The following is a 23595-nucleotide window of genomic DNA, read 5'->3' on the forward strand; positions in this document are numbered from 1 at the left end:
ACAACACTAGTTTAGAAGTCAAAGAACCTGGATTCAGATCTCACATATGATCTTTATAAGTGGAGGAAACTCTATGGGCTTTCATTTCCTCTATAAAATGAAAGGGTTAGATTAGGTGAATCATCTATCTTTAAATCTGACCCTATCTTCAACTTTTCAAAAGATGTCACTTTTTAAACTTTTTTCTTGACATATTTTAGAGAATGATCCCCACCCTCCTCTTTTTACCCAACATTTATCCTCCCAACAACACTAAATTCTAAAGGCTTTTGCTTTTTACACTATTGTTTAGCCCATTTCCACATGGTCATTTTGTACTCACCTCCCAAACAAAATGCCAATTCAATTGTTTCACATGAAGAAAGTCCTGTGACTTTTTAACTTGAGGCCTTTTTAATTGAACAGAGATGAATAACGTAGAACAAAACCATTTCCAAATGCTGGACAAATGGGGTTTAAGTCTTGATTATAGCACATGCTAGCTGTTTAACTTAGGCTCTACTTTATCTCTTGGTATCCTCAACAACTCCCTAAGTTTATAAACTGCAGAGAAAATGTGCTGCTGCTGCAGCTGTTTATTACTGCTGTTGTTGTTTGGTTGTATCCTACTCTTCTGGACCCCATTGAGGGTTTTCTTGGAAGATACTGGGCTGGTTTGCCATTTCCTTCTTGAATTTATTTTCTAGTTGAGAAAATGTAGACAAACTGAGTTAAGTGACTAGTCCAGGGTTACACTAGTAACTAGTGAGAGTCTGAGGCCAAATTTGAACTCAGGAAGAAGTCTTCCTGACTCCAGACCCAACACTTTATCCATTCCATAATCTAGCTGTCTTTAAAGAAACAGACTTTTATTTCTAGAAATTTCCTTACCAAGGAATTTCCTATAACTATAGTAGACATTGATTGCATAAATGTGTGTTTTGTTCTCTTCCTATAACAGTGAGATCACAGTTCTAATCCTAATCTCTTTAATTGAGCATATATGCTACAGCATATATGCTAAGATACCACAAGGTTTCTTTTTCCTATACAATTTAGCAGCCCTAGCATATGAGAAGTCTTCTATAAATGTAGACCACACAGTTACATACAGACCATATAAACCATATAGTCATTAGACCTTGCACAGATATAACATAAATGGATCAACATGCAAATTTAGGGTACATAACTAAACTGTCACATGTGTTATCTACTCTAGGACAATCCACAAAACTCAGGTGAATGGAACCATATTAATCACTCATTTGTATGTAACTATATATAAACATGAGTAGCTGAGTTCTATATAAATGTTCTGATTTTGGGATATCAGGATGTGTCCAGTTTTTTCCATTTGATGTTTCTGAGGGTCTAGTTATCACTATGTCCAAAAGAGGAGTGGAAGAAACTACCAGAAAAAAACAAACAAGACAAAAACCAAAAAAAAAACAAAAACAAAAAACCCATAATCTGTCAAGGAAGAGTGCTTTAGCCAAGGAATGTCTCCCAGATTCATCTCTCCTATCTTTTCCATTTTCCTCAAAGGCACTAATATGTATCTCCCCCATTCCAAAGCTTTCACGTCTGTTATCTACTTTAGGACAATCCACAAAACTCATGTGAATGGAGCCATATTAATCACTCATTTGTATGTATATATATATATATAAACATGAGTAGCTGAGCTCTATATAAATGTTCAGACTAAATTTATGGTTTATCTTATTTTATGTAAATAATACGAGGAGAGAAATCATTACCAATTGGGCTATCAGGCTGTGTCCAGTTTTTTCTAATTGATGTTTCTGAAGGTCTGGTTATCACTATGTCCAAAACAGGAGTGGAAGAAACTATCGGAAAAAACAAACAAGACAAAAAAAAAATTTGTCAAGGAAGAGTGCTATATCCAAGGAATGTCTCCCAAATTCATCTCTCCTATTTTTTCCATTTTCCCCAAAGGTACTAGTATGTATCTCCCCCATTCCATATACTCCATCATTCAGAAAGTCATGACCCATTTTCTATATAGCTCCCTATCTCCTCTTTTCTAATCTTTACACTCTGCCTTTTCTTTTATTTAGGCTATCTCTTTGCTGCAACCACCCCTAAGAAGGTCAGCTCTTTCTGAGCCCAGTCAGGCAGACCTTCCTTTCTAACCTTTTCCTCTATTATATGACCAAAGGACTATCAATTTGTGCCTACTCAGATCTAACAGTGGCTCTACTGAGTCTGTATTCCCAAAGAGAGCATAAAAGAGGAAAAAGTGCAAAAATGTGAAGCAGCCCTTTTTTCCAGAAGCAAGAAACTGGAAATTGAGTGGATGCTCCTCAGTTGGGGAATGGATGAATAAAGTATGATATATGAATGTAATGGAATATTACCATTCTATAAGAAATGATGAGCAGGCTGATTTCAGAAAAGCCTGGAAAGATTTATATGAATTGATACTGAGTGAAGTGAGCAGAACCAAGAGAACATTGTACACAGTACAGAAAGATTTTGTAAAAATTAACTGTGAGGGACTTGGCTTTTTTCAACAATGAAGTAAGCAAGGGCTTTTGTCAATGTCCTCTTTTTTTCTTTTCCTTTTTAAGTTACATACTGATTTCCACTCCCCCATACTACATATCCTTTTTCAAATTCAATTTTCCCACTCCCCTTCTTCCAGGAGCTACTTCAGATGGCAAAATGACAACTGCATTTGTGGACCCGGCCTTTCTATCACTTTCTTTGCTGACCCTGACTCTAGGCTCTCTTTCTTAACTCTGCAAAACTGGAACAGACCTCATTTTAGGGATATGAAAATAGAGGTCCAGAAAGGTTACACGACTACCCAGAAGTACACAGGGAAGCAGGAACAAAATAAGAATCTGAATCTCAATCTCCTAAGGGAGGAAGAGTATAAACACCTCTGTGCCAAGCACTGTTCTAAGCACTTTACAAACAGTATCTCATCAAATTCAAGAATAAATGTTCTTTGTCCTGTAATTTGTGCCCTCTTCTGCTTCCTCTTTATCTCTGGGAGAATTCAACCTCAATAAGTTCCTTATACATCTTTTTTCCATTCTAGATATTACTTCCCTTTAGATTTCTCTAATTTGCCTTTTCCACTTCTCTCCCCAAATATCTTTCTCTTCTTTATGGTTTTCTTTCCTTGTCATTCCTTTACATCAATGATCCCCTTCTCTATAGCCTGGACATAATCTTGGCTTTCAGCTTGATAGATTCCCTTCACTCTATGTTTGATTGATTTTTCTTTCACCACATGAAAGCAGATTAAAAACCTCCTTTTTAGTTCAACTGGAAATATTAAGAAATAACATGTCTGTTCTAAAAGTGCTTTCCATAGTTATGCAAAAAAAGGTGGGGAGGGCAAAGAGGAGGGTGCTGTTTATAAGGAACTTGAGTGGAAATTCAAGTTCCAATATGGAGATCTTCTAATCAGTCTTCTTTTAGTTCAGATTCCTCCTCAGCCCAGAAGGAATGGTCAAGGAAATACAAAGAAAATTAGCTTTTGTTCCATTCAAAATGAAAAGTCCTCCTCTATTATTAAGAAATGATACTGATCACAGGAAAGAGATAATCATGGAAGGTAGTAGTCCTTGAAGAAACAGAGTTACTCCAATTTTGGAATGTTAACCAGCTCGGTCGCTCAGTCACACAGTCAGTCAACAGGCTGTGCCAGGAACCCATTTAAGCCCCAAGGAATATGAAAACAAAGCAAAACACACACACACACACCAAACAAACAAACTTTTCTCAGAGAAGGTCTTAGCCTAAGAAAGGATGTAACAGCAAACTACAATATTGAAGCAAGATAAATACAGGATATATTGGAGACAATTGACAGAGGGAAGGCACTAGCAATAAGGAGTATAAGAAAAGACTTCATGTAAGTGGGATTTTGTCTGTAATTAGAAGAAAGCCAGGAAGCAGAGACTTTAAAATAATTTCAACATATGATCTTTTCCTTGTTCAGGATTCCTGTAAGGGTTACTTCAAATTGTCTTAGGAGAAGCTGACATGTCAGAGGACATGAGAGAACTATTTCAGTTTTGACATCTCTCATTAAGCTAGAAATAGTTGAGATATTAGATTAATATTTTTATTTCTGTGAAATTTATACTATATCATAATTTGTCTTCCTTCTGCTATTCCTCTGAAGGATGTCTTAACTACATTACAACTTCTTGTTTCGATTTGAAATGCTCCAACTAGAGGGCCTTTAGAATTAGGGTTGCCAACATTCTTAACATTCTTACCATTCTTACCAATCTTCGGAAACCCCTAATTTAAAAATCACATTTTTAATCAGTTCCCAACCTACTTCATTCCATCTCAAATCTCAATTGCACTTGTATATTGATTGCTCCAATAATCACTGAGAAAATCTTTCTCTCACCAAAAAAAAAAAATCACATAATCTTAAAACATAGACATTACCTGAGTTTTGGTCTTGGGTGGTTGTCAACATTGGATAAGTAGAAGCAGATGTTAGGGTTGTCAGCATTGGGTGAGTGGAAGTGAAGGTTGTTAGAGCAGTAACAGTACTGGCTAGAGTTAAAATAAACATTAAAAACAAGGATTAATTAAGCCACAGCTTGCTTCTGCTACCTTCTATTGGGAGGCAACTTTTCTTATGTCAATGAAAACTAGAAAAGCATCAAAAGTCAATTGACTCGTCTTAATGCCCAATTCTTGACTTTGCAAATAATTTCTTGATCTCTTAGCTACTTCCTCATTTAATGGAGTTCTTCCCCACTCTTTCTTGTGTCTACAACAATCACACATCTATCCAAGTACCTTCTTCCTATAACAAATCTCAGTTCTGAACTCACTTCCTCTAAGAAATCTATCAAAGCAAGTAAGGATTAGAGTAAGGTACTTCCTTTTGTGCTATAGTTGCTAAAGGCACACAGTCACAGAAGCTATTATTTATCTTCTATTCCATTATCTTCTAAAAATGACAGTGATTTCTCTAAATTCTGCATTAAATTTCATGTAATATATAAATAAGTAAATACTGAGAAGTCTAGTCATTATTATTATTAGAGAATCAGTAACCTACTGTGTTCAGCCACCTTTAAAAAAATAATAATTCATAATTCTATAAACCATACTAAGAGGAATTAAGCAGGTTGGATTGAAGGCCAGGATTGTAATAAGGCATATCTAGCTTAAAGTCCTTCCTCTGACACACACTTAAGAGTGTGTAACTTTGAATAAATCTCTTTCAATGCCCCAAGTAACATTCTAAGAGATCTTTACCATTCTGGTGGCATGCACCTCACATCTACACTTTGGCAATCTAGAGAAGTCTATGGTAATATAAGCAGAATTATGTTTTAAATGACCAAAATGCCATTTCCTCTCCAATTCATTTTACAGATGAGGAACAGAAGGAAACAGGGTTAAATGACTTGCCCCGAGTTATAAAGCTAATGTTTTAGTGACTGATTTGAACTCAGGAAAATGAGTCTTCCTGATTCTAAGCCCCATACTCTATCCACTGCGTCATCTAGTGGCCAAAATTCCAATAAAGAAAATGGCATTAAAATAAATATGCAATTTTTCCCATTCAATTTCAGGGATACCCTGAAATCTCTCCACATATCCATTAGTGTTCCATAGACTCAAAAAAGGAATGCTTTCTCTGATCTGCAACAGTGACAAGAAATCATAAATCCAGATCAATATCAAGAAGCCAAAACATAGGAAGAACAGATAAAATCTGAGTGCATTTTTTTTTACTTTGTTTTTCTTGGTTTTCTGTACTTTTTCTTTTATCCTATGGCTAATATGAAAATGTAATTTGCATGATATCACATGTATAATCGATAACTATATTGCTGGCCTTCTCAAGGAGTAGAAGAGGTTCGTGGGAAAAATGATTTGGAACACAAATTTTTAAAAAGGAATGTTAACAAATTTATATGGGATTGGAAAATATTTTAAAGAAATAAAAAAAATTTTAAAACGTCATAACCCAAATTCCTCTTTCTGACTCTCAAAAACATTTTTATCCTGAACTTCAAATATGAAGAGACAACTTCCTTATACACAGTAAACCACAAAAAGTATTGTATCTATGAAACCATCTATCTCCATTTCATATTGCTTACTTTTCAAAAATAATAATTTATCTCATACATAATTTCAAAACGATCATTCTTTACTGAATTTCCTAACAGTTTGAAATACCTCTGGCCCTCCCAAGATATTATGGTCAACTTCTAAATGATTAAAGGTCTTTAATGTTTATAAGGGGCTTTGAGATCCATATCAAAAGTCAAAATTAGCAAAATTTTTAATCCCACCATTTGTCTAAATAGAGATAAGCTATTTCCTCAACAGTGAACTGAGATTATCTTTCAGCTTCTCTTAAATCTAATATATATTATTAGACTGTCTAAAAAAAGAATTTAGAGTATAAACCCTTTGACTGTAGTTGCAAAATTAACAAGACTTTTAAGCACATCAAGAATTTCCACTCTAGAAAAATAAAAGATAATGATAAATTTTTTCACATTATCCCCAAGTCTTCTTTTTGGTGGGGGAAGACTAGATCTCCTTATCTCACTTAGACTGAAAGTGCAGAGAAAGTGTTCTCATGGGCCCAGTTCCAATACTAATTATCCCAATAGCCTTTACCTGCTCCATTTTTCCAATATAGAATGGTTGACCCTCCCTTAGGAAAGGAAGATGGTTCCCCTCACTCTTGAGTTCACTATGTGGGTGCCAGATTTATAGTGCAAGCACCCAATCAGCTTTAGCCCAAGGTATCTTAGAATTTCTGAACCAAAGGGACATCCCAGCCTCAGTCTCTCAAAAGCAGGGACTAAGAAGCAGGGTCCCAGGATCCTTTCAAAATAATTTTCATCTGTACAAATAAAATCTTTGCCAACTCAAAGTGCTATCTAAATGATTAAAGGGATTGGAGTCCAATCACCGCAGCACCAATGAGTTGTTTTATTGTAAGATTAAATAGGTGTCAAAAAAAGCTTTGGAGGGATCTGCCTTGGTTGGTCCTACTAAAGACTTGTCCAGATTTATTTCTCTCTATTTAGAATTTAATTTATCTCATTGAAAATACATTCTCTTCTCTGAAGATAGTTTTGGCAATGTAATATCTTGTCTCCACATAGGGGATGTTAGAATGATAATCTCAGTTGTATTAAACTCTGCATTGCTCCAATACTTAAAGTTTCCTCTTCTCTCTCAAGAAAAATCCCCCAATCTAGGTGATTGTCAACATCAGATAAGAGGAAGTAGAGCATTAACAATGCTGACTAGTATTAGAAATAAAACTTTCAGGACAAGAATGAAGCCTCAGAGACAGAAGTAGACAAAAACATGAGTTGGGGGGAATTGTGAGAAATGACCAACAAACAAAAATTTAGGGCAAGGAGCATAATATAAAAATCAGTGAACTTCAATAATGCAAATTATTAATAATACAAAAGGGTGAATAATACAAAGATCAGTGACAATGCAAGCCAAATGACAGTGCTGGTACTTATAAAGATGGAGAAGTCTTTTCTCCTGTATAAAGAACAATTTCTTCACCATATCTATGAAATGAGGAGTTCATGACCTCTAAGCTGCTTTAGTGTAACCACAGAAAGAAGAATCAGAAGCAATAGATGGCATTTTTTTTTTTTTGGCAAGGCAATTGGGGTTAAGTGACTGTCACACCGTTAGTAAATAATTAAGTGACTGAGATTGGATTTGAACTCAATTCTGCCTGACTACAGGACCTCCCTGCCATCTAACTGACCCAGATGGTATTTATAAAAGGGTAGATTTATATAAGGAAAAGCTTCTTTAGAAGGGAAAAAAAAAAACTTCCTTAAAAGAAGGTAGGTGACCCAGTGGATAGAGCACTAGTGCTGGAGTCAAAAGGTCCTGAGTTCAAATTCAACTTCAAGCCTAATTAGCTGTATGATCGCTAGTCAAGTCATTTAATCTCTATTTCAGTTCATTCGTCTATAAAATGGGAAAATTAATAGTACCTTCTTCACAGGATTACTATGAGGATCAAATTAAATATTTTTTACAGTGCTTTGCAAATCTGAAATTGCTAAATAAATCCTAGTTATTAACAATCAGAGCTATTCTCAAAGTAGAATGGCTTACTTTAGAAGTAGTAAGATTCCCCTCACTAAATATCTTTTCAAACAAAGGCTGAATAGCCACTTGTCAAAGATATTGGGGAAGGGATTCTTAATCAGATATAGTTTGAACTAAATGGCCACTCAGGTCCTTTCCAACTTGAATTTATTTTCCAATTCTATAATTCCAGTTCTAAAATTCTTATGATCCTAGAATCTATCTCTGAGTAAGGGTAAGACCCAGCATAAATTCTTAAATGAGGTCCACACAAATCTATTTCATGGGTCAACATCAAGGAATAGTTAATGAACAAGTAATAGCTTCCTCTAGGCTTATTTATGAGGAAAAAGAAATAACTGACACTCTTTATTTGCATAGTTATTTTCAAAGCACTTTGTCTCCTTTATACTTACAGGATAAATCAGAGATTATAATGCCTATTTGACAGATATAATAGCTAGCACTTAAATATTGCTTTAAGGTTTGCAAATCACTTTACAAATATTATCTCATTTAATGACTGCAGTCAGTTTTATCTATTATTTGCATTTTATATGAGGAAACTGAGGCAGAGATATGTGATTTGCCCAGAATCACACAGTTACCAAATATCTGAGGACAGATTGGAATTCAGGTCTTTCTAACTTCAGACTCAGTGTATCTATCTATGTACCATCCCTCCCAACTCTGGGATTATTGCCCATTTTGTAAGTGAAAAAAGCTAAAGCAGACAGAGATTGTGACTTACCCAAGAGAATTTAGATCTTCTTGACTCCAAACCCAGGACTCTATATGCTTTGTCAACAACTGGGAAAGCTATGGGTAAAGATTACTGTATTCTACCTAAGGTAAAAAGCCACAGCCCTGACTCTGGCAGAGTGCTGGAGAAAACTTGAACCAGAGAGCTGGTTTGTTAAATTTTCAGTGTGAGCATTTATGCCTTAGAGTATGGCAAATACTACAAATCAAGCTCGAGTTTTTTTGTTGATTGTCTAGATTTAAGAAAGTGATGGAGATGAAAATTAAATTTAAAAGTGTGTCTCAGGGGGAAACCATTTGTTAAACATTTCCTAGCACACCCTGAAGCAAGATCTCCTGACTCACAGTCCAGTGCTTTCTTCTAGACTTAATTTGGCTCTTTCTTCTCAGGATGCCATTGATCTAAGTGATTCCTTGAGGGGATCTAGAGCCACATCTCTATCTTTGCTGAGTATTTGTATTTAATAAAAGGTTTTTAAAACTATCTGCCTCATTGATTCAGCTTCTCTAAAGCATGTCCTAGCATACATACCTGACCTAAGATATCTCAAAACTTGATTTTCATTTTTATATCCCCTACTCAAAACTCTGACCACAGGAATTCCTCAATATTATTTTTTTTGTCATTATCCTAGAGGGTGTCTAATTATTTAAGGGATTTTATGGAATTATCTTTAATTTTTCAACATATTTATGTTTATTCAGTTAAATTATAATAGATGATATAAATATTATATATCAAGGCAGCAGGGTGATACAGTAGATAGAGCAAGGGGATCTGGAGTCAGGAGAACCTGAGTACAAATACAGTCTCAAACGTTTGCTAGCTATGTGATTCTGGGAAAAATCACTTAACCTTGATTGTGTCATCCCAATAAATGCCATGCATCATTTTCCATAGAAGCAAGAGAAGCAGAGGGCAAAAATCAAATCAAATAAGTATGGAAAACGTTACTGCTCCAAGAAGACTAGAAATCATTCAATTCATCAGCTATATATTAGCCTCTTATACTGTTCTAGGCACTATACAGAGTGCACAGAGGTCACCAAGATATAAGTCTTTGCCTTCAAGGATTTTATGTTGACCCTAACATAGTTTGGAAAGGATACTCTAGTAACAAAATCTTCTTGAAAAAAGATGACACGAGCTGAATTTGGAATCATTTCTCTATGTTCTCATTGCAGTGGCAGCTGGGTAGTACAAGGGATAGAGTGCTGCATCTGACACATAGTTGTTGTTTAATAAATATTTGTTTCTTTCCTTTACTTTTGTACAGCAGGAGAGATGTCTCCACTTGACAAGTGGAGTGTCTACGCTAACACTTCTAAGTTCACTTGCTCTTGGCATCTCTCCCTTTCTCAGACATTGCTTCCTTTAAGTCAGTCATTTAGAGGGCACTGTTTTGGGTCTTATCTTGAAAACTCACATCCGAAATCCCTTTACTCCTTTAAAAAAAAAAATCAATAAACAAAGGGGTGGAGTTCAGAGTTTGAGGATTCATTCCTGTTAGGTTGTGATATTAAAGCATTACTATGACTCAGGCCCTCTATAAATGAAACTGCCCAATGGGGAAGATGACATCTGATACCAAATAACTTTGGAGAACCATGTAGTAAAAGTCAAGTTCTTTGAAGTCAGGATTGAGATATTTATTTTCCCACATCTATCTATACCTTATACTTAAGGGCCTTAAGCAATATTTGTGGAATCTCTTCAACTCTATCTGAGGTATCTTAACATTATCTCAATATGGGAATGAATTGCTTGGTCTAGCAAAGATCAAATGACATCATGGAATTCTTGGTTTAGATCTGAAAAAGAACTTTATAATGGTCATCTAGACTAACATCTTCGCTTTGCAGATGAGAAAATCTAGGACTAGAGATTAATCCAATTATGACTCTAGATCTGCCATTTGTGGACCCAAAGTCCCAAAAGTAGCAGAATCAAGATGAGAATTCAGGTCTTTTCCAAAATTCATTATCCTTTCTGCTGGTCATGGCATCAAGAGGGGACAAAACTGTATCAGTTTCAATAAATCTCTTTTCCAAAAGCCTAGAAAGTAAAGGTGAATCTTCTGAATGTATCAGCTCTCAGGACAGCTAAATGGTTCCAGGTCTGGAGTCTGGAGGATCTGAGTAAAGTGTCAGACATTTAAAATTTACTGGCTGTGTGACCCTTGGCAAGTCACTTAACCCCAATTACCTCTCCCCCCCCCAAAAAAAAAACACCTCTTATCAGCTCTCCACAAAAAATAGAGTTGGTCAGAGTTATCTAAATACCAGTTTCCTTACAAAAGAGAGGACCTAGAACAAAGACCTTAACTAATCCAAACAGGAAATTGAGATCAGCAAACCTAGGAAAAGTTCCTTTGACTCAGTTTTCTTTAGGAAGATTTTTAAAGAAAAGGAGAAGGGAATGGGGGAGATAAAGCATTTCTATAACATTTACTATGAGCAAGACACTGAGCTAATTCTTTTACAAATATATTTCATTTGGAGAAAAGGAAAAAGACTCACCTTGTTCAACTTTGAGTATCATTGAAATTTTCTGATCATTTAACCAATTAGAAATTTGCACCCGGCAGCAATAGAATCCAGTATCTGCCTCTGTCACATTCTCTATTGTCAAGGACACAATTCCTTGAGAAAGGTTCTCCTTTAAGTGGTATCGGTTGGAATGCTGAAAAGTCACCTCGTGTCCATCTGTCCAGATGATTTCATTTGAGCACCTAATCACAGGACACCATGCCCGGCCCCAACACATACTGGTGACACCCTTATGCACTGAATATGTGCAAGGCAAAGTGGCAGATTGACCCTTTATTGCTCTGATAATCTTTACAGACTCAGAAGGACCTGCTGGTAAAGAAAAAAGATGGAGATTAGAAAACAGACTGTAGTGACTGGGCTTTGGACTTGGGAGTCAGGACAGGAGTTCAAGATTGTTTCAGACACAAGTTCTGCATCCCTGTAGAAGTCACTTAGGCTAGTTCAGTCTCAGTTTCCTTCATCTTATAAAATGGGGATAATAACAGCTCCTCATTCACAGGAATGTAAGAATCAGAGTTATCGTGTGAGCATGATGGAAAATGAAAAAGAATAAGGTACTTTGTAGAGTGTAAAGTAGAGACTAGATCTTTGATTTCAATCATCTAAGGAAGGCCCAATGAGGAAACTACCTCTAGCATGATAGATACCTCTATCTACTAGAGGTAGACCTTCTGGTCTAAGAGAATTGCCTAGAACGAGATCAACCAAATCATTTCTAATGGAGCAGTAATGAACTGAACTAGCTATACCCAGAAAAAGAACTCTGGGAGATGACTAAAAACCATTACATTGAATTCCCAATCCCTATATTTATGCACACCTGCATTTTTGATTTCCTTCACAAGCTAATTGTACAATAATTCAGAGTCTGATTCTTTTTGTACAGCAAAATAATGTTTTGGTCATGTATACTTATTGTGTATCTAAGTTATATTTTAATATATTTAACATCTACTGGTCATCCTGCCATCTAGGGGAGGGGGTGGGGGGGTAAGAGGTGAAAAATTGGAAGAAGAGGTTTGGCAATTGTTAATGCTGTAAAGTTACCCATGTATATATCCTGTAAATAAAAGGCTATTAAATAAAAAATAAATAAATAAAAAAAAATAAGAGAATTGCCTAGAAAGCAGAGGTATCAAATTTAAGACCTGCTTTTTCTGCATTGCCATTCTCTCACACTCTGTATCTTAACAAAAACAAAATACAATAGTGAAATATTTAACAAATTAAATAAAAAATGTAGTAGAGCACAGATAATGTTAATATGTGATTTTCTAATTCAAGATTTAGGCCACAAGGATTCTTATGTAAAATCTAGTGCATTTCTTTCCTTCTTTCTTTCTTTCTTTTGTTCTTCCTCTCTTTTTTCCTTTCTTTCTCTCTCTCTTTCTATTTTTTATTTAAACACAATCAGGCTTAAATGACTTGCCCAGGGTCACATAGCTAGGAAGGATCTGAGACCACATTTGAATTCAAGTTCCTCCTGACTCCATGGCCTGACTGTACCACTTAGCTTCCCCGAATATAATTTCTATTTGAGTTTTATATCATTGAGCCAAACAATCAGTATATGTCAGAGGCAGGACTAGGTTTTCCTGGCTCTGAGGCTGGCTCTCTATCCACTACATCAAGATGCCTCTCATAAAAGAGGTAGAAAAACAGCAACAAAATAATAATAAATAAATAAAACAATAAATCAGAAAAAATAATAGTAATTTGAGTTTTAGTCATTTTCAGTCATGCCTGACTCTTTGTGACTCCATTTAGGATTTTCTTGGCAAAGGTACTGAAATGGTTTGCCATTTCTTTCTACAACTCATTTTCTAGATGAGGAAACTGAAGGCAAACAAGGTCAAGTGACTTGCCCAGGGTCATACAACTAGTGAGGTCAGAAGATGTCTTTCTAACTCTGTACTGGCACTCTGTGCACTATGGGACACCTCACTACTCTAATAATAAGAACCTACATTTCTACTGTCAGACATTAGCCCGACGATTTTCAAAGGCTTTCTTGTAGAATGTACAGTCCTTAAGGACAGAGCTGTTTTCATGACCCTCTTTATATCTCTAACACTTAATAATAGTGCATAGTTTTCAGTGGTTGAATTGAAATGGTGTGAATAATCTCTGAACTAGTGAATATTATTTGTCTCCATTTGTCTCTTCAGAAAAGCTGAAGTTCAAAGAAATTAAGGTACTTGACAAAGGATCACATGACTACTTAAGTGTTCTAGGTTGTGCTTCAAATCCAAGGTTTATGACTCCAACAACAAGATTCCTACATTATGATTTTTAAAATAAATGTACTTTAAAATGTTGTATAAAAAATAACTATCTTCACATGAAGCCCTAAGGATCCATTACTTTCAAATTGTAAAGATTATTGGAGTGAGGACAGAAATGTGTCCTGAAACCTTCAGAAATCAATTATTAATTAAATTAAAAATTTTTGCACAAACAAAAGCCAATGCAACCAAGATTAGAAGGAAAGCAGAAAGCTGCAGGGAAAGGAGAAATTCACCAAGTATCTGTAATAAAGGTCTTATTTCTCAAATATATAGAGAACGAGTCAAATTTATAACATATAAACATATAACATACAAGTTATTTCCCAATTGATAAATAGCCAAATATATGAACAGGCAGTTGAAACCAGTTATCTCTAGTCACTGAAAAAATGCTCTAAATCACTAAAGAAATGCAAATTAAAATAATTCTAAGATATGATCTCACAGCTCTCTGATTGCCTGATATGAAGGAAAAGAAAAATGAGAAGTGTTCCAAGTAATGTAGAAAAACCGGAACCCTAATGCATTGTTGGTAGAGTTGTGAACTGACCCAACCATTGTAAAAAGCAATTTGAAACTACACCTAAGAGCCATAAAACTTGTGCATATTCTTTGATCCAGGAAGTTTATATCTCAAAGAGATTCTTTTTAAAGATAAAAAAGACCTATTTGTACAAAATTGTTTATAGCAGCTCTTTCTGTGGTGGCAAAGAAATTGGGAAATGGAGCAAATGTCCATAAACTGGCTGCTGAACAAGATGAGTGTAATGAAATGTTATTGTTCCAGAAATAACAAAAACCTGGACTTACATGAACTGATGTTCAAGACAGACAGACAGAGGAAGAGAGGGTGACAGAGGGAGACAGAAGGAGACAGAGGGAGAGAGGGAGGGAGAAGAAAAAACAGAGGGAGGGAGAGAGGAGAAAGAGAGAGATGGGAAGGGGAAGAGAGGAAAAGAAGGAGGAGGGGAGTAGGGAGAGGAGAGAGGGACAGAAAGAGAAATCCATCCATCTATAAAGAGAGATACATGTAAATATAAATATATGTATACATATATATGATCTATCCTCTTCTCATTACTCCTTGTTAGTCCAAACCAATTCTGGCAGCTTAAAGGTAGGATGCAGGTAGCTTACCAATTACATTCCGTATGATATAATGGTGGGAGCCTGACATATGGTACTAGATTTGAAGGCTTAGGACCTCAGAGTCTCTGAGGCTCATCACTTGTGTGACCCTGAATAAGTCATTTAACTGCCCTGTTCTGAGTTTCCCCATCTGGAAAATAAGGAAACTTCACTAGAGAGTCTCTGGGGTCTCTTCCAGCTCTATATTATCCTTTGATCCTAAAGAGTAGCTTTCCTATTCCATGCACAGATGGCATTTGACTTCAGATTGATTCCTAGCCCATTAGGTGGCCATCCTTCTCCAGAGAATTTCCCATGCCCTCTTATGTGAACTAGGCTTGAGATTCACTAGATCAAATAATCCTTTCCTGTCCTTATTTTGCCATCCACAAATTCAGTTTCCAAATTCAGTTTCACTTACCCTTTACACGAAACTTATTAAAGGAACAAGAGGGGAATAGTTTAAAAATAACTGTATTATCCTATTAAAACATTCCAAAAAGAGTTACTTCCACTCCAAAGCAAGAAGCAATGGAGAATGAAAATGATAGTTATCCTTTTTAAAAACTTTAAGAAAAACAAGACTGTTGGTTAATATGAAACAGAATCAGAAGCCTCCCTAATTTATTTAACTGTATTCTAATAAACATTTAACAGCTTTATAATATTAATAAGGTTAAGTGTCAAATAAAGCTTTCTTTATGAAAAATTAATTAATCTTTATATTATAATTCTCATGTGCATATATCTGGCACACTAATATATTTTCCTTTAGTATTGAATGGGAAGTAGGAGATTTACTGAAATATAAGAAATACAGAGACTAAACAAAGTCCTAAATTCCTCCTATCTATAGCCACACACACATATACATACCTGTAAGAAGTACCATCAGTATGCAACTGAACAAGCTGGAAAGCATCATGGCATTAGCTGGAAAAAAAGTCAAACAGACTGGTTAAGTTTCTCAGGGAGAAGAGGTCTAAGTCTCTTAGTTTTAACTTCCTCTTCCCCCTGTCTTGACAAATTATATTAGACATCAAACTTGGCAACCACAAAACCCTCAGGCACTAGTGAAGTCCATGGTATCTGCTGTATAGTTGCTGCTTCACTTCTGAATGATGAAAAAGGAAACTTCATAAGTTCATCCAGTTCCCACCACATAAAATCCATCCTAAGTTGCTATTTCTGACCCAGCAAAATGAAGGGAAAGAGAAAAGAACTGTACAGTGTGACTAAATTAAAGGAATTCCAGGAAGAAGACTGAGTCTTCCAATGCCCAAGAAAGATTTTCTTTGGCAGTGCCCCTTTTAGGGCCATAGATTGATGTCTATAAATTGGGGGATAATGAAAAAACCAAGAATATGTAGAATACAGAACCATGAAATGGTACAGAGATAACAAAAGATAACAACCACAATGGAAAGAGGACTGGATTTGGTTTCCCAGTATTAGGATGAATAGACTCTGGCTAAATACTATGTTATCCCAGTATCTAAGTAGGTCCTAGTGAGAAATGCTATTTACTGCTATCTCTTCTTGATACAGGGACTAATTGACACTACAGAATTTCTTGTTTTGACAAAATTGTCTTTAGACAGAACTACCTTGTAATGATGCCACAGTTGCTATATACATGCAGGAAGGCAACTAATCTTGCACAAATCTAACCTGTACTATGATAATTTGTAATCTTACTGACACATATAACTAGCATAGTTAGCATACCTGTTTAGGGTCCTTTCTCATAAAAGGTCCCACCTTCTCCATAATTACAAGTTCATTAGGAATTTTGCTAGCTTGCTAAGCATCCTAATAAAGCAATGGTCCTTTGCCTGGAGATGGGCTGAGTTTGGGAATTCATTCCAAACATCTCCTCATCTTCTTGACTTATGGTGTACTTTGTGAATGTAGCTGCCCTGGATGTGGAATAGTCTGTGTCTCAAGACCTCATCTAATCAAAGTAAACCTCTCATCTCCTTCCCTTTGCTCTGTAGTTTTATCCCTTCAAGCACTTAGGATTACATCATTACAGCACACTAAGTATGTGCGAACCATTATCTGGTCAATCACACTAAGTGTTAACTATAAGCACCCTGTAAGTATCCCTTGCTTCAAGTATACTTTACACAGAATTCCCCAACTATTGGGTTGAGTGGATCATGTCATAGCCCCATAGAATTCCCTCTTGAGAGGGGAAGCTCTCAAGGCTTTTCTTGGGAATATCTGCTGTTTATTCCTCTCCTACTAGACCAGCAGAGATGAGTGACTAAAGTTTTTGGTTTCCTGCTCCCCTACCCTTTTACAATTCATAGCAAAAGTTGACCAGTCAATCACCTTCTACAACCTGGGATTCATCCTTAGATTGTCTTTTGAAGAAATGAAAGAAGCTTGGTCTTGATTTTTTTTTAAATGCTATCTGGTCTCATTACAACCTTGAAGACCAAAAAAAAAAAAAAAAAAAAAAAAAAAAAAAAAATGGACTGTTTTGGAATCCCTTAAATATAATGCTATTTTGAAACTTTTATTCCCCCTGCCACTAAAGGAAATGGATTGCGCTTCCATATATCCAGGATTTTACAGACCTTTTGCAAGATCCAACCCAGTCTCAACAAAGGAGGATGCTCCTATCTAAATTTATTCCAGAAAAGGGGAATGAAAAATAAACGATCTTCTAGATGATGAGCTCCTCTTCCCACACCACCAGTATCAAAAAACTCTCCTTTATCCATCCAACCCTCCTTCTCATTAGTCTCCCAGATTCTTACAGTAAGGGCCAGACTCTGATATTTGATCTTTCCCAAGTTAAAGGAAACTTTGGCCATTATTCCATAGATCCCACTCAGTTTTTTTGAAGATTTTAAAATGGTAGCTCCCCAATTTAATCTTTCTTGGGAAGATGTTAAAATCTTTGTGCAGTTGAGAAAAAAAGAATTGGTGATATGGCTCAAAAATTCAGGGACAATTGAGTCCTCAGGTACTAGCTATTGTTCCAGGACAATAGCTGACCCATTCACCAATTCCCATGGGACAATCAGGATGACAGAGATAGAAAGAGGAAAAATAAATGATAACCTGCCTGCTAGAAGACATGAAAAGAATTAAGAAACAGGTAAATTATGAAAATCTTAAAGAGATAACCTAAGGGATTGATGAAAATTTAGTTCTTTTCCAAAGTCAATTAGAAGCTTTTAAAAAATATACTAACTTTGACCCTTCTCCAGGTGAATTTTATTGGTCAGTCCACCCCCAGATATTTGGTGGAATCTCCAAAATTTGATTAGGGTACCCTACATATCTCCAGTCTAATTATTAGAGAGAGAAAGCCTTTGAAGTCTTTAACAACAGAGACCAAGCTACAGAAAAAATTTTGCGGTCAATTTTTTCCCATATCAAGAAAATATAGGAGAACATTTCTCTCTGGGATCCACTTAGATGCTGAGTTATAACCAGTAAACAGAGACATAGTATTTTGCTCAGGAACATAATTCAAATCCCACTTCCGACATTTACTACCTGTGTGACTGAGTGAATCTAAACCAATCTGGACCTCACCTGCCATATCTATAAAATGAGATTATTGGCTAAAATCTCTACAAGTAAGTAGAATTAAGAAAAAGAGTACTCACAATTACTGCAGCAGTATAAATGGGAGGAAAAAACACAAAATGAATTGTAAGCAAATTTGACCTCAAAGAAGAATTGAGAAAATTTCACTTCCCCTCATTGTTATTCAATCATTTTCAATTGTGTCTGACTCTTTGTTACCCCATTTGGGGGTTTTCCTGGCAATAATACTGGAGTGGTTTGCTATTTCCTTCTCCAATTCATTTTACAGATAAAGAAACTGAGGCAAACAAGTAATTTGCCCAGGGTCACACAGCTACTAAGTGTTTGAGGTCAGATTTGAACTTGAGAAGATGAGTCTTCCTTACTCCAGGCCTGACACTCTATCCATTATGCCCCTTCATTGCAGCTGTGAATATTACATGTAGAGGGTTGCAGATAGTGGGGGAACTCTGGGTAAGGTATACTTGAAGCAAGGGATACTTACAAGGTGCTTATAGTTAGCACTTAATCAGTGTGATCTCGAATTGCACATACTTAGTGTGCCGTAATGATGTAATCATACTGAGGTATTTAAGGACTGAGAGGACTGGAAATGAGAGAGACGATCCTGGTGGTTCTCCTGCCTCCTTCACTCCTCTACTAAGGCCAAAGCTGGTCCCAAGACACTCCAAAGAGCTAGTCTGGACACTATATTATGGTTCCTGAACATGGGACACAAGTAATACAAGAAACAAAGAAGCAACAGCATCCAAGAGCTGTTTGTGAGTAGGATCCTCCCAGAATTCCTTTGCTAACCTGCAGGGAAGGGGGGAGAAAAGAAGAGTCAGGGTAATTAAATGAGCCAACACATCAAAGGGCTGAGACAGGAGACTGAAGAGACACTTAAATGTTTTGACTATAGTCCTCTTCTCAATTTGAAAGTTTGCCCCCATGACATCTCACAAGCTTCAACACCTGCTATAGTGCTGTTTTCACTCTCTAGAATGGGGATTCAGACACCTTAGCATGTGGACTTAGATAACAGCCAATGCATAAACTTACAGACCATGCTGTGGGGGAAAAATAATTACACTTCCATAAAACAAAAAGTGGGGAATTGTTAAGGACCATGCCTAAGTGAACGAGCAGGTCAATTTTCCTAGAGCCTTCACAGTTGTGAATCATGACACTTGAAGGCGTTGCAAAGCAGCCTTCGCAGATGTTCCTTGTGGAATGGGAATGAAATAAATTGGAGGCAGAGGGAAGAAGAGAGAGATCAGAGAACACTACGGCCTCTCAGTCTTCTTGTATCATCATCCTCTTACAGGAAGAGATCCAGGTCTGACTTAGACCTCCAGCAGCCACTGGCAGGTGGGGCTCCCATATCATAACAATTGCATATGCTATTCTACTCAGTTGTGTGATCTTTTGCTCCTTTATCTTACAAGAGTTCTTAGTGGCTAAAATCACTGAACTTGGAATCAGGAAAACCTAAGTTCAAATCCCACTCAACAGTTGTGTGACCCAAAGCAAATCAATTAGTCAATAAACACTTAAGTACCTCCTATGTGTTAGACACTTCAGTGTTAGGAATACAAAGACAGGTAAAAGATACAAAGACTCAAAAATCTCACAATCTAATAAGAGAGACAATTTATAGACAGATAAAAGACACAAAGACTCAAAAATCTCACAATCTAATGAGGGAGGCAAGTAACTATATACAAATAAGACTGAAAAAAAATCAACAATGGGAAAGCATTAGAATTAAGAGAGATTGAGAGCAGCTTCTCGTAATAGGTGGGATTTTAACTAGGACTTGAAGGAAACCAGGGGTTAGAAGTGGAAATGAAGCAGGAAAACTTCCTGCCAGAGAAAATGTCAGAAGATGTAAATACCAAAAAGGCCTTTATCACTGTATTGAAGATTACTGGGATGATGGGTTATATAACAAGACTGGAAAGGGATTGGCAGAAAGGAGCTGGAGAGTGTTGGAAGGCATCTGAACAGCAGATGATTTTATAGTTGATCTTGGAAGAGATAGAGAACCACTGGAATTTATAGGGTAGAGGATGATATAGTCAGACTTGGGCTTTAAGGGAGAAAAGACTGGGGTGGGGAGGTTTACATCAGGCAGACCAACCAGCAGACTGGTCCAGATGTGAGGTAATGAAGACCTACACCATGGTAGTGATAGGATCAGGAGAAAAGATTGTATATGTGAAAGATATTACAAAAGTAAACTTTTTAAAAATTCATTTTATCTTTTATAGTATAAATACATAGTATTATAAAAAAGATAATTGCACTTGATTCTGCTCACTTTACTCAGCATCTATTCATTAAAGTCTTTCCAGTCTTTTCTAAACTCAGCCTGCTCATCATTTCTTATAACATAATAATATTCCTTTATATTCATATATCATATCTTATTCAGCTTTTCCCTACTTGGTGGGCATCCACTCAATTTTCAATTCTTTGCCACTATGGAAAGGGCTAATACAATATGTTATCTCACTTGATTATCACATTACTTTTGTTAGATAGGTGATATTATCTTCATTTTAACAGATGAAGAAATTGAGGCTGAGAGTATAAATTCAGTATAAATTACTAAATTAATCACCTTTCTCCTAAAATCCTCCTTCCTTCCAAACTTCCCTATTACTTTTGGCGACACTACCAACAATTACCCAATCTTGTAATCTAGAGTTCATTCTCAATTTTCACTCTCACTCCACATTTCCAATTTGTTGCCAACACTTTTTAAGTAACGGTAGAGATGCCCCATCTCTGGGATGGGGCAAGGGAGAGGGAAGAAAGGGAGAAAATCTACAGAATAACTTTATTATATATTTAAAAGGAATAGCCAATTGTACAATTGTCTTGATTCTGCAGAGAGCATTGTACACAATAAGAAGATTATGTGATGATCAACTGTGAGAGACTTGGCTCTTTTCAACAATGAGGTATTTCAAGGAAATTCCAATAGGTTTGTGATAGAAAGTGCTATCTGCATCCAGAGAGGATTATGGAGACTGAATGTGGATCAAAACATAGTATTTTCACCTTTTTGAGGTTGTTGTTTACTTGGTGTTTTTTTTTCCTTTCTCATGGATTTTCCCCTTGTGATCTGATTTTTCTTGCACAGCATATGCAAGCATATTGGTATCCAATATTGGTAAACATGTGCAATTTTTCTAGACATGGAAATATATCTAGAAAAATTTCACATGTTTACCAATATCGGATTGCTGGCTGTCTTGAGGAATAGGAGGGTGAAAAATCTGTAATACAAGGTTTTATCTTTGTATGTATTTGAAAAAATAAAATACAATTTTAAAAAATGAGATAGCATGTGTACCATACTTTCCAATCCTAATGCTATTATTATTAGGAAATGGCTTGCTGAATAGAAAGGATGATAGTGGCTATATTTGAAAATTAAAGCAGCCTAGAAACAAAATTGATTAAAATGAACTTTTCGAGATGTCATGAGTGGAGAGGGGCAACAGGAGGAATGGAAAGGAATAAGGAAATAAACTTGTCTGACTTGCTCTAACTCATTCTTCTTCCCCCCCAAAATTCAAAAACATATCTTACTGGAGTTCCTTTAGCCATTCGAAAACCAATTATTGAAATGTCTTCTGTGTAAGAAACTCATCATGGAGCTAGACCAACTGAAAAGACTGAATTCAGAATTATCTTTCCTATCTTGAAAACTGAGGTTTCCACAGGATTTTCTGTGACCCCTTCCAGTTTTATCTAGCAAAAAATAAACACTGCCCCTTGTCTTAGCACAAAGTTATATGGAAGCTACCTATCTTGGTCTTTTTATTTTCTTTTCTGGAAGATACAATTTCACTTTTTTAATTACATGTAAAGATATATTTCAACATTGATTTTTTTTTTTGACTGAGACAATTGGGGTTAAGTGACTTGCCCAGGTCACACAGCCAGGAAGTGTTGTTTCTAAGAGCAAATTTGAACTCAGGTCCTCCTGACTTCAGGGCTGGTGCTCTATCCACTGCGCTACCTAGATTTTTTAGTTCCAATTTTGTCTCCCTTTCCCCTCCCCAAGACAGAAAGTAATCTGATATAAGGCTATACGTGTGCAATTACATTAAACATATTTCCACATAAGTGATATGAAAAAATTGACAGAACAAAAGGAAAAAAACATGGAGGGGAAAAAAGTGAAAAATAGTGTGCTTTAATTTACATTCATAATTCATAGTTCCTTCTCTGGATGTGGATAGCATTTTGCATCATGAGTCTTTGGGAATTATCTTAGTCTGTCATAAAGTCTTAAACAATCTAAACGAGACTTTCTTAACCTAAGGCTGAGCTGCAGCTCTAAAGATAATATCCAAGTAGCTCTGAATGGGGTTGTTTCAGCGTGCAAGAGAGTGAATTCTACTTTACCAGTATGCTAATTTTGACCTACTCCATTTCCACCCCTCCTTAGGTAAATGGCTGGTCCCTTATTCACAAGGGGTCACCATATTGATGCTGAACTTAGTGTAGACCCCCAATCAGCATAACACATGTCAACATAGCACATGACACATGACAGATCTCCTGTGTTCAAGGGATCCTCCAGCCTTAGCCTCCTAAGTAGCTAAAACTTCACCCAGGCACCACATCCAGCCAGTATGTCAATTTTGGAAGACAGTGACTTATCTTCCATTTCCCCCCCTTCCTTACTTCTCCTATCCAATAAGTTTATCAACTTCAATGAATTCCACTTTGATTCTCCTCTCTATTTTCACTGCCATCACCATGGGGTAAATCTTATTATCACCTACCTAGCCTGCAGCAAGTCATTTTTCTAATAAGTAGCTCTTCCTACTTCTAATCCACCTTCCCACCTCTAAAAGTCTTCTCCTCCCCAAGACCTCTATCAGATTAATCTTTATCCATTATTCTATTCAGGCAACTATTATAGAAAGCCCAGTCAAGCAGACCTAAGTTCAAAGTCAGCCTCAAACACTAACACTAGACCCTGGGCAAGTCATTCCTTCTTGTTTGCCTCAGTTTCCTCACTTGTAAAAATGGGCTGAAGGAAATGGCAAATCATTTCAGTACCTTTGCAAAGAAAACCCTAAATAGGGTCACAAAAAATCACCCACAACTGAACAAATACATAATTCTGCTTATTCTACTCATTCAAAAATTTTCAGTGGATAATTCCCACATTATCTACCTGAGGCAGTAGTGAGCA

General features: G+C 36.3%; 1 protein-coding gene across 3 annotated transcripts in view; it reads right to left on the reverse strand.

The window, feature by feature from the left end:
* The window catches only part of LOC105750863 (hepatitis A virus cellular receptor 1 homolog), a 32155-nt gene extending 16252 nt beyond the window's left edge, over nt 1-15903 (reverse strand). The window contains exons 1-4 of one of the 3 annotated variants that reach the window (XM_031953592.1): nt 15699-15903; nt 11374-11712; nt 4426-4536; nt 1743-1832 (exon numbers count right to left, since the gene is read on the reverse strand). In XM_031953592.1, the coding sequence (XP_031809452.1) occupies nt 1743-1832; nt 4426-4536; nt 11374-11712; nt 15699-15747 (589 nt within the window). In that variant the 5' untranslated portion in view covers nt 15748-15903. Of the gene's footprint in view, nt 1-1742; nt 1833-4425; nt 4537-11373; nt 11716-15698 lie in introns of all 3 variants that reach the window. The other 2 variants (XM_031953591.1, XM_031953593.1) reach the window with 2 other exon arrangements.
* Between the last annotated feature and the right edge of the window lie 7692 nt (nt 15904-23595).

Source organism: Sarcophilus harrisii, chromosome 2, assembly GCF_902635505.1.
Source record: "Sarcophilus harrisii chromosome 2, mSarHar1.11, whole genome shotgun sequence".
Lineage (NCBI taxonomy): Eukaryota > Metazoa > Chordata > Mammalia > Dasyuromorphia > Dasyuridae > Sarcophilus > Sarcophilus harrisii.